We start from the raw sequence: 15941 nt of genomic DNA on the forward strand, positions 1-15941 counted from the left end.
TTTTTATGGTGTTTAAGTATGTTCCTTCTATCCCGACTTTCTCAAGGTTTTTTATTAAGAAAGGATGCTGAATTTTGTCAAATGCCCTTTCTGCATCGATTGACAGGATCATATGGTTCTTCCCTTTTATTAATGTGATGTATCACATTGATTGATTTGCGAATGTTGAACCAGCCCTGCATCCCAGGAATGAATCCCACTTGATCATGGTGAATAATTCTTTTTATATGTTGTTGAATTCGATTTGCTAGTATCTTATTGAGAATTTTTGCATCCATATTCATTAGGGATATTGGCCTGTAGTTCTCTTTTTTTACTGGGTCTCTGTCTGGTTTAGGTATCAAAGTAATGCTGGCTTCATAGAATGAGTCTGGAAGTTTTCCTTCCCTTTCTATTTTTTGGAGTAGCTTGAAAAGGATAGGTATTATTTCTGCTGTAAATGTCTGGTAGAATTCCCCTGGGAAGCCATCTGGTCCTGGACTCTTATTTGTTGGGAGATTTTTGATAACTGATTCAATTTCTTCGCTGGTTATGGATCTGTTCAAGCTTTGGGAGTGTGTGGGTGTTTAGGAATTTGTCCGTTTCTTCCAGGTTATCCAGTTTGTTGGCATATAATTTTTCATAGTATTCCCTAATAATTGCTTCTATTTCTGAGGGATTGGTTGTAATAATTCCATTTTCATTCATGAGTTTATCTATTTGGGTCATCTCCCTTTTCTTTTTGAGAAGCCTGGCTGGAGGTTTATCAATTTTGTTTATTTTTTCAAAAAACCAACTCTTGGGGCGCCTGGGTGGCGCAGTCGGTTGAGCGTCCGACTTCAGCCAGGTCACGATCTCGTGGTCCGTGAGTTCGAGCCCCGTGTCGGGCTCTGGGCTGATGGCTCAGAGCCTGGAGCCTGTTTCCGATTCTGTGTCTCCCTCTCTCTCTGCCCCTCCCCATTCATGCTCTGTCTCTCTCTGTCCCAAAAATAAATAAACGTTGAAAAAAAAATTTAAAAAAAAAAACCAACTCTTGGTTTCATTGATCTGCTCTACAGTTTTTTTAGATTCTATATTGTTTATTTCTGCTCTGATCTTTATTATTTCTCTTCTTCTGCTGGGTTTAGGGTGTCTTTGCTGTTCTGCTTCTATTTCCTTTAGGTGTGCTGTTAGATTTTGTATTGGGGATTTTTCTTAATTTCTTGAGATAGGCCTGGATTGCAATGTATTTTCCTCTCAGGACTGCCTTTGCTGCATCCCAAAGCGTTTGGATTGTTGTATTTTCATTTTCGTTTGTTTCCATATATTTTTTAATTTCTTCACTAAATGCCTGGTTGACCCATTCATTCTTTAGTAGGGTGTTCTTTAACCTCCATGCTTTTGGAGGTTTTCCAGACTTTTTCCTGTGGTTGATTTCAAACTTCATAGCATTGTGGTCTGAAAGTATGCATGGTATGATCTCAATTCTTGTATACTTATGAAGGGCTATTTTGTGACCCAGTATGTGATCTATCTTGGAAAATGTTCCATGTGCACTGTAGAAGAAAGTATATTCTGTTGCTTTGGGATACAGAGTTCTAAATATATCTGTTAAGTCCATCTGATCCAATGTATCATTCAGGGCCCTTGATTCTTTATTGATCCTGTGTCTAGATGATCTATCCATTGTTGTAAGTGGAGTATTAAAGTCCCTTGCAATTACCACATTCTTATCAATAAGGTTGCTTATGTTTGTGATTGTTTTGTATATTTGAGGGCTCCCGTATTTGGCGCATAGACATTTATAATTGTCAGCTCTTCCTGATGGATAGTCCCTGTAATTATTATATAATGCCCTCCTTCATCTCTTGTTACAGCCTGTAATTTAAAGTCTAGTTTGGGGCGCCTGGGTGGCGCAGTCGGTTAAGCGTCCGACTTCAGCCAGGTCACGATCTCGCGGTCCGTGAGTTCGAGCCCCGCGTAGGCTCTGGGCTGATGGCTCAGAGCCTGGAGCCTGTTTCCGATTCTGTGTCTCCCTCTCTCTTTGCCCCTCCCCCGTTCATACTCTGTCTCTCTCTGTCCCAAAAATAAATAAACGTTGGAAAAAAAAATTTTTTTAAGTCTAGTTTGTCTGATATAAGTATGGCTACTCCAGCTTTCTTTTGACTTCCAGTAGCATGATAGATAGTTCTCCATCCCCTCACTTTCAATCTGAAGTCTCTTATAGACAGCAAATAGATGGGTCTTGTTTTTTTTATCCATTCTGATACCCTTTGCCTTTTGGTTGGCGCATTTAGTCCATTTACATTCAGTGTTATTATAGACAGATATGGGTTTAGAGTCATTGTGATGTCTGTAGGTTTCATGCTTGTAGTGATGTCTCTGGTACCTTGTCTCACAGAATCCCCCTTAGGATCTCTTGTAGGGCTGGTTTAGTGGTGACAAATTCCTTCAGTTTTTGTTTGAGAAGACCTTTATCTCTCCTATTCTAAATGACAGACTTGCTGGATAGAGGACACCTGCATATTTTTTCTGTTCAGCACATTGAAGATTTCCTGCCATTCCTTTCTGGCCTGCCAAGTTTCAGTAGATAAATCCGTCACTAGTCTTATCAGTCTCCCTTTATATGTTAGAGCATGTTTATCCCTAGCTGCTTTCAGAATTTTCTCTTTATCCTTGTATTTTGCCAGTTTGACTATGATATGTCGTGCAGAAGATCGATTCAAGTTATGTCTGAAGTGAGTTCTCTGTGCCTCTTGGATTTCAGTGCCTTTTTCCTTCCCCAGATCAGGGAAGTTCTCAGCTATGATTTCTTCAAGTACACCTTCGGCACCTTTGTCTCTCTTCCTCCTCTGGAATCCCAATTATGGGCATGTTATTGCGTTTAATTGTGTCCCTTAGTTCTCTAATTCTCCCCTCATACTCCTGGATTTTTTTATCTCTCTTTCTCAGCTTCCTCTTTTTCCATAATTTTATCTTCTAATTCACGTATTCTCTCCTCTGCCTCTTCAATCTGAGCTGTGGTCGCCTCCATTTTATTTTGCAGCTCATTTATAGCATTTTTAGCTCCTCCTAACTGTTTCTTAGTCCCTTGATCTCTGTAGTAATATTATCTGCTGTCCTCTATACTTTTTTCAAGCCCAGCGATTAATTTTATGACTATTATTTTAAATTCATTTTCTGTTACATTGCTTAAATCATTTTGATCAGTTCGTTAGCTGTCACTAATTCCTGGAGTTTCTTTTGAGGAGAATTTCTTCCATTTCGTCATTTTGGGTAGTCCCTGGGGTGGCTCCAAACTGCAGGGCTCTTCCTCTGTGTCTGTCTGGAGTAACTTGCATTGGTGGGCAGGGCCGCAGTCAGACCTGATGTCTGCCCCCAGCCCACCGCTGGGGCCGCAGTCAGACTGGCGTGTACCTTATCTTCCCCTCTCCCAGGGGCGGGACTCACTGTGGAGTGGTGTGGCCCCTGTCTGGGCTACTTGCACACTGCCAGGCTTGTGGTGCTGCTTCGATGGGATCTGGCATATTAGCCAGGGTGGATTCGCAAGGTGCACAGGGGCGGGAGGGGCAGACTCAGCTCACTTTGCCTTTGGTGGTCCACTTCGGGAGGGGCCCTGCAGCACCAGGAGGGAGGCAGACCCTCCTCTGTGGGCCTCTCATCTACGCTTGGCTCTGGAGAGTCCGTTCTGCTAGTCTTCCGGCAGTTTTCTGGGTTTTTTAGGCAGATGTGGGTGGAATCTAAGTGGTCAGCAGGACGCGGTGAGCCCAGCGTCCTCCTATGCTGCCATCTTCCTGCCAGCACTCCTGTATTTCTGGAATTTTCTATTTTCAAAGTACTTCCTCACACATCTCTTAACCTCACAGTAACTTCTAAAATGTATAATTCAAGCAGCCAAAAGAGCCTGATGGGCCCTCAAATGGTGTCCATTGACAATCAGAATGATATAATAAGCTGGGCCTGCTCTCTCTGTCCACACAGTAAGTCCAGGGTCATCTTAAGACGCTCAAGGAAATCCGGAAGGGATTCCATTGTCCTTTTGGCCTCCACCACCAAGGAGATCTGTTTTAAAGTCCATTTGATCTGATATAAGTATTGCTACCCCAGATTTCTTTTAAAATATATTTGCTTGGTTAATATTCTCTATCCACTCACTTTTAATCTACATGTGTCTTCACGTCTAAAATGAGTCTTTTGTAGGCAGCATATAGATAGGTCTTATTTTTGTTTTGTTTTTTTTAATCCATTCCATCACTATATGTATTTTGCTTAGAGTGTTCAGCCCAGTCACATTCAAATAAACAACTGATAGGATTATATTTATTGCCTTTTTGTTACTTTTTTTATGGTGGTTTTTGTAGTTTTTCTCCATTTTTTTCTCTGCTCTCATATCTTACGATTAGCTGGCTTTCTTTACTGATATACTTGGATTCCTTTCTCTTTATTTTTTGCATATCTATTACTGGTTTTTTGATGTGTGGTTAGCAGTTTGTATATAACATCCTTTGTGTTTAACAGTCTATATTAAGTCAATGTTTGCTTAAGTTTGAACCCATTCTTTACTCCTCCCCCATGCTTTAGGAATATGGCATCATACAGTATATCCCTTTTTTTTTATTCCCTTGACTGATTTTTACAGATGTACTTATTTTTACTGCGTTTATGCTTCCCATTTTGCTTATTCGTGCTTATGGTCTTTCCTTTCCAGTCTAAGAGTCCTCTTTAACATTTCTTGTAGGTCTGGCTTAGTGGTCATGAATTCCTTTAACTTTTGTTTGTCTGGGAGACTCTTTATCCTTTTATTCTGAATGATAGCCTTGCTGGGTAGAGTCTTCTTGGCTGCAGATTATTTTTCTTTTCAGCACTTTGTTTCTTTTTTTTTTTAATGTTTGTTTTTCTCTCCCTCTCAAAAACAAAGAGTGTAAGCCAGAGAGGGGCAGACAGAGGGGGAGACAAAGAATCTGAAGTAGGCTCCAGGCTCTGAGCTGTCAGCACAGAGCCCAACGTGGGGCTTGAACCCACGAACTGTGAGATCGTGACCTGAGCCGAAGTTGGAAGCTCAACTGACTAAGCCGCCCAGGTGCCCCTCTTTTCAGCACTTTGAATATATCATGCTACTCACTTCTGCCCTGCAAAGTTTCTGCTGAAAAATCAGCTGATAGCCTTATAGGGTTTCCTTTGTATATAACTGCTTTTTTTTTTCTTGTTGCCTTTAAAATTCTCTATCACTACTTCTTTTGACATCTTAACTACTATGTATATTGGTGTAGACCTCCTTGGGTTGATTTGGTTGGGAGATCTCCGTGACTTCTTGATCTGGATTTCTGTTTCCTTCCCTAGATTAGAGAAGTTTTCAGCTATTATTTCTTCAAATAAATTTTCTGCCCCCCTTTCTCTCTACTTCTTCTGGGATCCCTATAATGCAAATGTTATTACACTTGATAATGACGATGTGTTCCCTAGTCTATTCTCATTTTGCATAATTTTTTTCTCTATCTTGCTCAACTTGATTACTTTCTATTATTGTATCCTCTAGGTTGCTGATTCATTCTTCTGCTTCGTCTCATCTATTTATTCAATCTAGTGTATTTTTAATTTTATTTATTGTGTTCTTTATCTCTAATTGGTTATTTTTTATCTCATTGTTAAGGGTCTCACTGTTTTCCTACACTCTTTTCTGAAGCCCAGTCAGTATCTTTATGATCATTACTGTAAATTATCAGGCATATTACTTATTATTATCCCGTGCTGTGATTTTGTTCTGATCTTTCGTTTGGGACATATTCCTCTGTCTCCTCATTTTATCTAACTCTGTGTCTCTTTCTATGTGTTAGGAAAGAGAGGTTTGTCTCTTGCACTTGAAAGTAATGACCTTATAAAGGAGAGGTTCTGTAGTGCCCTGTTGTGCAGTGTCCTCTATTCACCAGAACTTGATGCTTCAGGGTTGTCTCCTATGTGTGATACATACCCTCTACTATTGTGGCTGATTTGCTTTTTCCTTCAGTCATCTGCAGTGGTTCTTTTTGCCTGTTGCAGACAGTGTTTGGTCCTTGTGGTGTTTGTGGGTCAGTCTGGGGATACCTTGGGCTTGAGTTGAGTTAGACCAGGTATTTGCCAGAGATGCAGTAGTACAAAACTGCAGGGCACTTTCCTTGTGTTGTCCCCTGAGAAGCTTTTGTTGGTGGGTAGGGCCTCCAGCCCACTTCTGTGGCCTGTCTGGCTAGTATGTGTGATTATATTTCCATTTTTCTAGGGCAAGAATCACTTTGAGTGGGTGGGGAGGGGAAAAAGAAAAAGAGTCACTATGGAGTGGTGCTGGCCACTATTGGGGCTGTTTGCACACTGCCAGACCTGTGGCACTGCCCTGTATGGTTTCTGGCCAAGAGCATATTAGAGAGGAAAGATCTGCCAAAGCACAGCACAAGGGAGTGGGGTGGCAGGCTGGCAGTGCTAGTAAGTTAGGTAGTGGATGCCCCAAATGGTTTTGTGTTTATACTGGGGGTGAGGGAGGAAATGGCACCTGCCAGTTCCTTTGTTCCTGGGGGACTTCCCCAGCAATTTCTGTATCTCTGGGACACACTTTGAGATTAGTAAACAATTCTCCCTCCCTTATGCTCCAAGAATTTTTCAAATTCTGCTTCTATGTTGTATCTTGTGGCCTGTTTGTTGTACTGTCCCTTTAATGGCATGGAAGGTTTCCTTTTATTCTCCCAACTCTCCTAGAGCCTAGCCCACTAATTTTTTTTTTTAATTCCAGGTTTTACATTCCATTGGTTGTAAGAACTCACAAAATTCAGCCCCTCTAGTTTTCAAAGCCAAATGCTATAGGGAATCATCTTCCCTATGCAGGCTTCCCAGTGTGCGGATCTGTTTCTCTCCCTTCTCCATGCCCACAGTGTCCCTCCTTCCCACAGAAAGTCCAGTGAGTCTATTTAGTTCCTGTGTCTTTGTCCTTCTTACACTCTTTGATGTGGCCTCTTCTCTACACTTAGTTGTGGAGATTTTTTGGTCAGTCTTTGGGTTATCTTCTGGGTTATTTACACTGATGTGAGTGTTTTCTAGTTGTATCCATGGGATGAGGTGAGCCTGGGGTCCTCCTACTCCACCATCCTCCCCAAAAGTCCCTAAATCATTCAGGTTTTTAAAGTTAAATTTTAGAACTCTTTGCCTTTTTAGTTTTCCTAGTGAGTTTGTCTACCTGGTTATTTGGTTCCTTCAGCTTTGTCCTTTTGATATATGTCATGAATATGGAGATGTCAGCTAGTGCTATATTCTGCCATGTGTCCTTGCCCCATATGTTCTTATTTCTCATTTGCATGATTTCCTCAACATGTTCCTGACCAAAGAACTACTCCATTAGCTACTGCCCATTTAGTCTGAGAAAAGTTATACTTCATTCTGATTCTCATTAACAGACTATTCAATCACCTATTTTATGACTATTTGTTGAGCATATTGTGCTGATTCTTCTGAACCTGATTCTGTTGGGGTTAGACCATCATTAGTCCTCAAGGCCATGAACAGACAGCATAATTCAGATGGTGTCATGGAGGTGATCCATCTATAGACCGTGTATTGTTGAGCCATAGGCAAGGGTGCTCCTGATTGCCCAATCACCTGAGCTCAGATGGGCTCACCCTTTGAACATCTGGCACCACTACTGGCTTTGCTGAGATTAGCTTAGTTTATGCAGAGGGTTGGTCCTCCATCCATTTGTCCTGCCTAGAAATATGCCATTTCCATGATAAGAGTTTATGGTCAGGAATAGTTTCCCTCTGTCCAGAGTCTGCTTTACCCATTCCAGAATAGGCTGTTGTGTGAAATATAATTCATTTGTTTTTTTGTCAGTGGCTCTGTATTTTGTAGGGCTTCATGGAGTACCCAGCTGAGCTTTTCAATTGGCTGGTATGCAATCTATGTTCTTTATGACTGGGTCTGATATTTTTCTGCCTTCAGGGGACCTACTCATGCCTAGAAATTTTACTGTAGCTTAGGATCCTTGGTCATTACTTGGATTCATATGGATGGAATTAAATTAACTCTATTTTTTACCCTTTCTGTTCTTTCAAATTATCACATATAAGGATGTCATAAATATGCATAATGCTGGTTTGTAGGTGTTGTGTTTTCATCAAAGGCCTGAATGTCTTGTGTTAGATGGTTGTGGGCTCTTACTGAGCTGTTAAGGTATCCTGTGATACCCTAGTAAACTGGTATTGTCTGCCTTCCCATGTGACTGCAGTCATGGGTTGGCTTTCCTCACCAATTAGAATAGCAAAGAACATGTCAGATAACTCTATCACCAGGTAATCAGTTCCAGATCCAGTGGTGATATTTATGATAGCATCTATATATGAGAGTGCTCCCTCGATTTTGGAAGAGTGTTTGTTTAAATTCCTATAATCTACTGTAAATCTATATGATATGTCTGGCTTTTTAATGGGCCAGATTGGGTTAATATATGGCAAAAGAGTAGGCACAGTAATTTGTTTATTTATGAGTTCCTAAATGTTTACCTTGATTTTTGTATGTCTTATCATCCATTCCAAGAATGTTTTTTTAATTTATTTTTTAATTTACATCCAAGTTAGCATATAATGGTACAATGATTTCAAGAGTAGATTCCAGTGATTCATCCCGTATGTATAAGGCCCAGTGCTCATCCCAACAAGTGTCCTCCCGTAAGCCCCTCACCCATTTAGCCCATCCCCCACCCACAATCCCTCAGCAACCCTCAGTTTGTTCTCTATATTTAAGAGTCTCTTATGTTTTGTCCCCCTCTCTGTTTTTATTTTTGCTTCCCTTCCCTTATGTTCATCTGGTTTGTATCTTAAATTCTCCATATGCGTGAAATCATGATATTTGTCTTTCTCTAATTTCGCTAAGCATGATACCCTCTAGCTCCATCCACGTAGTCGAAAATGGCAAGATTTCATCCAAGAATGTTTTCTAAACTGCAGCCTATAAGGCATTTAGCTGTAATGAGGTGGCCTATATCTATCTTCCATTGCTAGGAATGTAGATACCCATGTCCCTGGGGTTAATTTTCCTCCTAATTCTTTAATAGTCCCTTTTTATTGTGAAAGAGTTTTCTAAATTAGTAGGATATCCTTGTATCAATGTTACTTGGGAAACTTTAAGAACATAATGGCATACTGTAGTTATTTTTATTTACAAAAGGGTTGACATGGCCAGTGTAGCTTATGGGCAATTGCCTCTGGCTTAGGCCTAGAGACAGAGACTGCTGATAGGGTTTTGCTCTCTTTGGCACTCCCTGGCTTGCTTATTAATGGGATTAGGTTTCATAAAGGAGCTAGTGTTTACAATAAATAGGTTAGTGACTCCAAATGTGGGTTTATATTCTGTAAGTCTATTTACTTAAAGGTTTGGTTGTTTCCATTTCTCTAAGACTGTATGTAGTTTCTGAGGTTTCTATTTGGATTTCTATTTTTATAACTTGTTTTAAAGGGTGGTGGTCTAAATGGTTTCAGAGGCTAATGGGACCTTATAACTGTAGATCTATATGGTCTATTTTGATTTGATGTATTGTATCAGCCTGTTTTGTCTGTGTGTGTGTGTGTGTGTGTGTGTGTGTGTGTGTAAGCCATAGTCTTTATCTTGACTTAGTTCCTCAGTTGTTCCTATCAAGCCAATCAGTCCTGTGTTTCTGGCACCTGCAAAGACTGTGAATAATCCTGCTCTGTCCTGCAGGGTGCAGCTTTTAGACTGACCTTTTAAATGTGCTCTTCCATAAGTAATGGTGAGGGTATCTGCCCCCTATCATTAATCATAGTTAATAGCCATCATTTTATTATTAATAGTTTCCCCTGCTGTTTTCCATAGAGATGTTTTAGGGAACGTATATTAGGTATAGGCCATTTTAATCTCTAGGTTGCTGCTCCCCAAGTATCTTTGTAAATTAGTATTATTTTCTCCAAATGCTCTAAAGTGTTGTTTCAATTTAGCGTCAGTGGTAATGAGTCCAAGTTGCACAATCTCTGTTCCAATAAGGACCATGTTTTGTTTTTCTTTGGACCATAAATCTAATAGCTGCTGAGCTTGTGTCCATTTCAATTTGTTAGAATTCCATTCTAATGTTTGTCATTTCTTGTCTAAGCTCGCTCTTCAGTGTCTCTGATTGGTTCCATATTCTCATCTGTTTTAGTTTTGTCTGTTTTCACAGGCCTGGCTTTTTAGTTAAATTTACCAGGGTCAAAGGGGATAAAATAATCCTGTTCCTGGGGTGTGGATTAGTGCCCTTAAGAGAAAAGGGACTGGTTTCTTCCTGCTCTGGGGATTACTTTCTATGCCAACACTTTCCTCTCTACATCCGTTACTCAATGCTCCTAGTAAGAGCACTGGAATGTTTTCCTCAGTTCTTTTCAATATAGGCTAGAACTCACTGAAATGGGTGATCAGGCCAACACCTGGAGTTTAAGTTTTATAGGTCTCCAGGGATCTTTGCAGTTAAATATCACTCAAATCATCTCGAGCAATTTTGTAGGGTGAATGAGTGAGGCATAGTTACCATTGTCTTTTTTGTTGCCTGATGGGGTCCCATGCTTCTCTAGGAACCAGGACCCCAAGGTGTCTCCAAATGGAGGATACCCTGTCATGTGCTTTTAGCTCCTCCCCTGCAAGTCAGTTGAAAAATCCACAGCTCTGTCTTTCAGCAGAATATGCCACTGTGGATAGTTAGGCCTTTATGCATTAGGGTTGATGTCTTGTACCCCCCCATAACCCTCCTCCTATGACCTAGCCTCATCCAACATTGCCCTGTTTTATGTGTCTGGCTACCCTGACCTGTGCGGCCTGTGCCTGTACAACCCACACTCTGTCACCTGGCCTTCAGGCCCAGGGGGCTCTGGGTGGCCCCCAACCCCTTTAATGGCCTCAGAGTGCAGCAAGCCCACCCCTTGAACATTAAGTGGTAGATTTAAACTGGCAACAGTCTGTCGCAATTTGGACTGGTTGTCTGATCGGGTCCTGGGCTTTTCCAACAATGAGGGCTCCCACAGAAGCCCCTGGTTTAAGCTGGAAGCTAAAAGGTTGGCTTTAAGAGATACCCAGGAGTCTTGATTACAGGTAAACCTGGGACCTGTTTATGGGGATTGAATGTTGCCAGTTTAAATTTGTCACCTCAGATTCATGAAGGGTGGTGGCATGGATTTATTTCTCCCTGGAGGCTATGCAGGTGGCTGTTGACAGGCCCCAGCTCCAACCACCTGGAGGGATCCTGGTGTCTCAGGCCAGCTGAAGGAAACGAACTGCACATGAGTGTGCTGCACAGTTTAGGGTAGCCGGGGACCTAAAACATAGCCATGGTCTTGAGAGGCTGGTTCACAAGAGAATCTCTTGAAGAAAAGACATATGTATATATGCAAACCTAACCTAATTCACTCCCTGAAGCCAGAGCTTGAATTAATGGCCTGCATTGGCGGGGCAGGTCTGGGAGTGCTGGCCATGGTATCATCTAATAAGAGGTTCCTTCAGTCTAAGGTTGCAGAAGTCCCAAACCTCTCAGACATGAAGCCCAAATGGGGACTGTTGCCAATCACTGGCTGCTGCTTCCAGGTGATTTTCATGGTGGGCCCACAACAGAGCAGAAACTGTGCCATTATTTGGGAAAGGTCCGAGCTCCGTGGGTCTAAAGGAACTGAATCCCTCAAGGAACCTGAAGGGGATAAACTGCGAATACCCAGGCCACGCAGGTCAGGTAAGCTGGGAACCTGGAAACGAGAGAGGCTGTGGCACAGGAACAGGATTGTGGAGACCTAAGGCATCTGCTTCATTCCAAGCCCTAACCTACACAAACGTGCATATTCCCCCAGATGACATCACTGAAAGAAACCGGACTGCCTTGCCAGGGTGGGGCTGGACAAACTAGATGAGGTACCCTTCAGTAAGAGACACCTGGGAGCCTTGATTGTTGAAGAGGCCCAGGATCCCATCAAGCAGCCAGTCACATATGTACTGACTGTCACCAGTTTAAAGGTGTTGCCACAGAAGATTTTTGAGGGTGGGATCCCTTTGCCCTGGAGGTTATGTAGGTGGTTGGGAACTGGCCTGAGTTCCACAGGCCTGGAGGGCCACAGCTACCCTCAGTGGGCTAATGGGCTGCATGCTAAGCAAACACCAGCTCTGCAGGTCAGGGGACCCAGGAACCTGGAACTGGATAACGTTGGGAGAGTTCAGATCTCAAGAGTGGGCTTTTGAGGATCCATGGCATCTGCCTAATTCTAAGCCCTAACCTACACAAATGTGCGTATTCCCCCTTAAAGGCATTGCTGGAAGAAACAAGACTGACTTTCCAGAACAAATCCAGTAATTAAGACTCCCAGATGTCTCGTATTGGAGGATACCCCATCAGTCAGCCCGTCTACACCTTGGCAAGGCAGTTCAGTTTCCTCCAGCTCTGTCTTCAGGGGGGAATACGCACATTCATGTAGGTTAGTGTTTGCAATTAGGCAGATGCCTGGTACCCCCTACAGCCCATTCCTGTGACCCAGCCTCCTGACACTTGCCTTTTAACAGGTCCCTGGCTTCCCTGACCTGTGTGGCCTGTGCTTGTGCAGTTCCAGCCTTGGGCAGCCTAGAACCTTCAGGAATGTGTAGTACCGGTTGTCCCAAACTACCTACATGGCCTCCAGGGCAGAGGGAACCCTCCTCCTGAAAATTTTTCTGAGACAGCAGCATTAAACTGGCAAGTCTCCATTCGGTCTGGCTGCCTGATGAGGTCCCAGGTTTACCAGTGGAGGGGCCCAGAGAAGGCCACCCAAAAATTTCCACAGTGAGATATTAATTATTTTGAATTAAAGTTACTTTAAAAATGGCCAGTGACCTTCCTTTGTTGCCTGAAAGCAATGAATACATTTCCTGTGTGAAAGGTACCCTCCCTGCACCAGAAGGAGGAGAGATATTCTTCTCATCAGAAAAAGGTAATTCAGGGCTGAAAAACCCTCTATAAACAAACTGTGTCACTTTTACTAATTTATTACCTCAGCCCAAATCTTGTTTAGAATTCTTTATTAATTGAAGCTCTTGAACAAAAGTTTTGTTTGTCCTGTCCATTCCTCACAGATTTACATTTCTTTGTCTAAAACATGTAAAACCTACATGCCTGCGTCATTGATTTCTTAGGGCCTCTATGCACACATAATTTGACTTTTTTTCTTTTTTTCTCATGTGAATCTTCTCATGTCAACTAAAGGTAGAGAAAAAATTTTCTTCCCCATCAGTTGGCATAGGGGTGGGATAAATTTCCCAGACTGGATACTGTTTGCTTTGAGGCTGCTGCAGCTGAGAGATGCCAACACGTCTGATCAACAGCTGGCAGAAGGTAAGAATCTTTACCACAATAGCTTTCTGGTTCTCTGCCTTCAGTGTCTGACAGAGCAAGAGTGGGGAGAGTCCTTTTTCTCTAAATTTAGATTAGCAGAAGAAAATATTTGTGTAACCAGTTCCTTGGACTTAGCAACTCTTGTAAATTTGATGGACTACTCTTAGTTTGAATAATTCAACTCCTCCTAGAGATGGAATAGCTTCTTTCCTTCATAAAAAAGAATTACTATAGGGAAAGAATGCAGGTATAGGTCCTTACAGGTATAGGTCCTGCTGTTTGAGCCAGCATCTGTTTAGACAAACTTTGCTGTGGGTCCTCTATGAAAAAAAAAAAAAAAAATCCACAAGGCTTTTCCTTTTGTCTGTCTTTATATACTTGAGAGCTTGGCTTTGTGACTGGTGAGAATATTCCCTCTGGTCTCCATCATCCAGAGGATGCACTATCTGAGTGCACCTTGGTGGCCAAATAGGCTGTTTAAAGGTACACAGTTATAAGCAACATTCTTTTTCTGGCCATTCCAGCTCTCAGGAGAGTTTCTCATAAGGGGTCCTAGCCCATAAAACACATTTTTCATCTCAGCCTTTGTTGCTTGTTATGTTAGTGCTGGAATGTACCATTCCAGTAGTGCCTGTTCAGTGTCATGGACTAGCATGTCTGTGACTGGAGAGGTGTCATATTTTCACAGGAGACCAGAGAAACTATCTTGATTATACCATTCTGACTTCCGGTACAATGAAGGCCTTTGTTTTCTTATACTATTTTCGGGCAAAAACTCTTCAATAATGAGGGCCAAGGGCACCTCTGTGTCCATAATCTCAGACTGGAAAGTTGCCTCAGGGTCTTTCCATTAAAAAAATGTTTATTGGTCTGGGTCATCATTAAGATTAAGAAGATCCTATTCATCAGTGGCCAGATGGTGGATCCTTTAAAGAAAGAAAAAAAGCTTTATAGAATGGCTGGTCTTACGGACTCCTTTAATAAGTCTAATTTCTGATTTTTCATTTTAATATCTACATTCAACGTAAAGTTTCCTTCTCAAAATCTCTGGCCTCCAACTGCTTCTTCCTACAGGATTTACAGAGAGCACTCTGGCCTAATCTTTAGGCCAAATTATACAGGTTACTCATGTAAATCCTGAAAACCAGAAAGTAAATTTAGCAGAAGGTGGTCCTTGTAATTCCGTCTACTTTTTAGGGCTCTGCAATCAGGCTCTCCTGGCTTCAGGCATTCTCATGCATTGTCCTTTGCACATATATCCTAAACTCCCCACTAAAAAGAAATTCGTGTCCCCTGGACAGCAAATCTTTTAGAAGATCCTACCAAATTTAGAGAAAAATTAAAAAGATTCATGATGATTCACAGCACCCCATCACAGAGAAAACAGATGACGAAAATTTCTCCTACGCCCTCCTACAAATCATCAGCTAAAGGCCAATATTCAAAGCCAAGGCAGAACTGTGTATTCAAAATGCTGTACACAGACTTTACAAAGGCATAAATCTTTTCAATCTCCCTGACAGAAAGAAGTTAGAAAGGTGGGTTAGTCCCTTGATATTCAGGTTGTAATTACAGTTCTTGCCTTGCAAATCCCTATAAAACCAGAATTGCGAATCTAGAAAAAAGGTCAAAACCCACCTGTTTTACCAATCCCCAAAGTGACCTATTCCTCTCAAAATGCTTGTAGATATTATAAAAGATCAGGACATTGGAACGTAATTGAGCTGTCCTTAAAGCACTTACAAGCTTAGATTTCTTCTCTGTCCCTTAAAGTTATAGATTTCATTGTGTCTTTGAAGTGTGAACACAGCCCACAATCTCTTGAAAATGAAAAAGAAAAAAATGGAAGGAAAGAGGCCTTGTTAAAAATACAAAGTGCAATTAGTACTCTTGCCCAAACTATAGATGACAGCTTCTAGAAGATTACTTCCAGGGACAAATACCAGTGTTAAGAGACCTCTCCAAAAATAGCAAATTACTTGAATCATCTGAGTAAATTAATATTCCCCCTACGATTCAAAAACTGGTAAGTTTTATATTGTTTTAAAACCAAGCTCTGAGATGTATTTGTCTATATGTATATGTGTGTATGTCATTTAGAGGTAGGATATTTTTTTGTTCCTGGATGTTACTGCCAAAATTAATTTGTAAAACAGCTCTATTTAACAAGCATTTGTATAAATTTAGTATTCATAAACTCTCCAAAATAAGATACAAACTTAATCCAAATAAATTTCAGGTTCATATGACCTGGTCAATATTTGTCATTACAAATAATTTGAGGTTTTTGAGTTAATTAAAATAGACCTGTAAGTGAAAATGTCTGCTCAGTTACTAAAAGTTAAATAATTTCATATTATATAGGCTGCAAAATATTTCAGCAACAAAGTAGCTTGGGAGAATGGTTAATTTTGTCTGAAATCTCATGAAGTTTTTGTGGATGATCTAAACATAACTGTTAAAAAATAAGTAAATTGAATACCTGTAAAGTTAAAAAGCTTTTAGGTAAACTTTTCAATGGTTGCCCAATGTTTTTGATAACCTGAAACTTTAAAATTTTGTTACAGGATGAGTTAAGTTAAATTCATTGAATATCTAGATCATTTCCAAATAAGATAAAATTAAATATTAATTACTGAATATA

At 41.1% G+C, this 15941-nt stretch overlaps 1 protein-coding gene across 6 annotated transcripts in view; it reads left to right on the top strand.

The window, feature by feature from the left end:
- The window catches only part of LOC123584990, a 51410-nt gene that overhangs the window by 18378 nt on the left and 17091 nt on the right, over positions 1–15941 (top strand). For 4 of the 6 annotated variants that reach the window (XR_006705827.1, XR_006705829.1, XR_006705828.1 and 1 more), the window contains 2 exons: positions 13169–13297; positions 15071–15323. Coding sequence is in view for 1 of the 6 variants with exons in the window: in XM_045452716.1 (XP_045308672.1) it covers positions 11329–11674; positions 13169–13297 (475 nt within the window). In the remaining 5 variants the exon portion in view is untranslated. Of the gene's footprint in view, positions 1–8844; positions 11675–13168; positions 13298–15070; positions 15324–15941 lie in introns of those variants that run through there. The other 2 variants (XR_006705826.1, XM_045452716.1) reach the window with 2 other exon arrangements.

The sequence above is a fragment of the Leopardus geoffroyi genome, chromosome C3, assembly GCF_018350155.1.
Source record: "Leopardus geoffroyi isolate Oge1 chromosome C3, O.geoffroyi_Oge1_pat1.0, whole genome shotgun sequence".
Lineage (NCBI taxonomy): Eukaryota > Metazoa > Chordata > Mammalia > Carnivora > Felidae > Leopardus > Leopardus geoffroyi.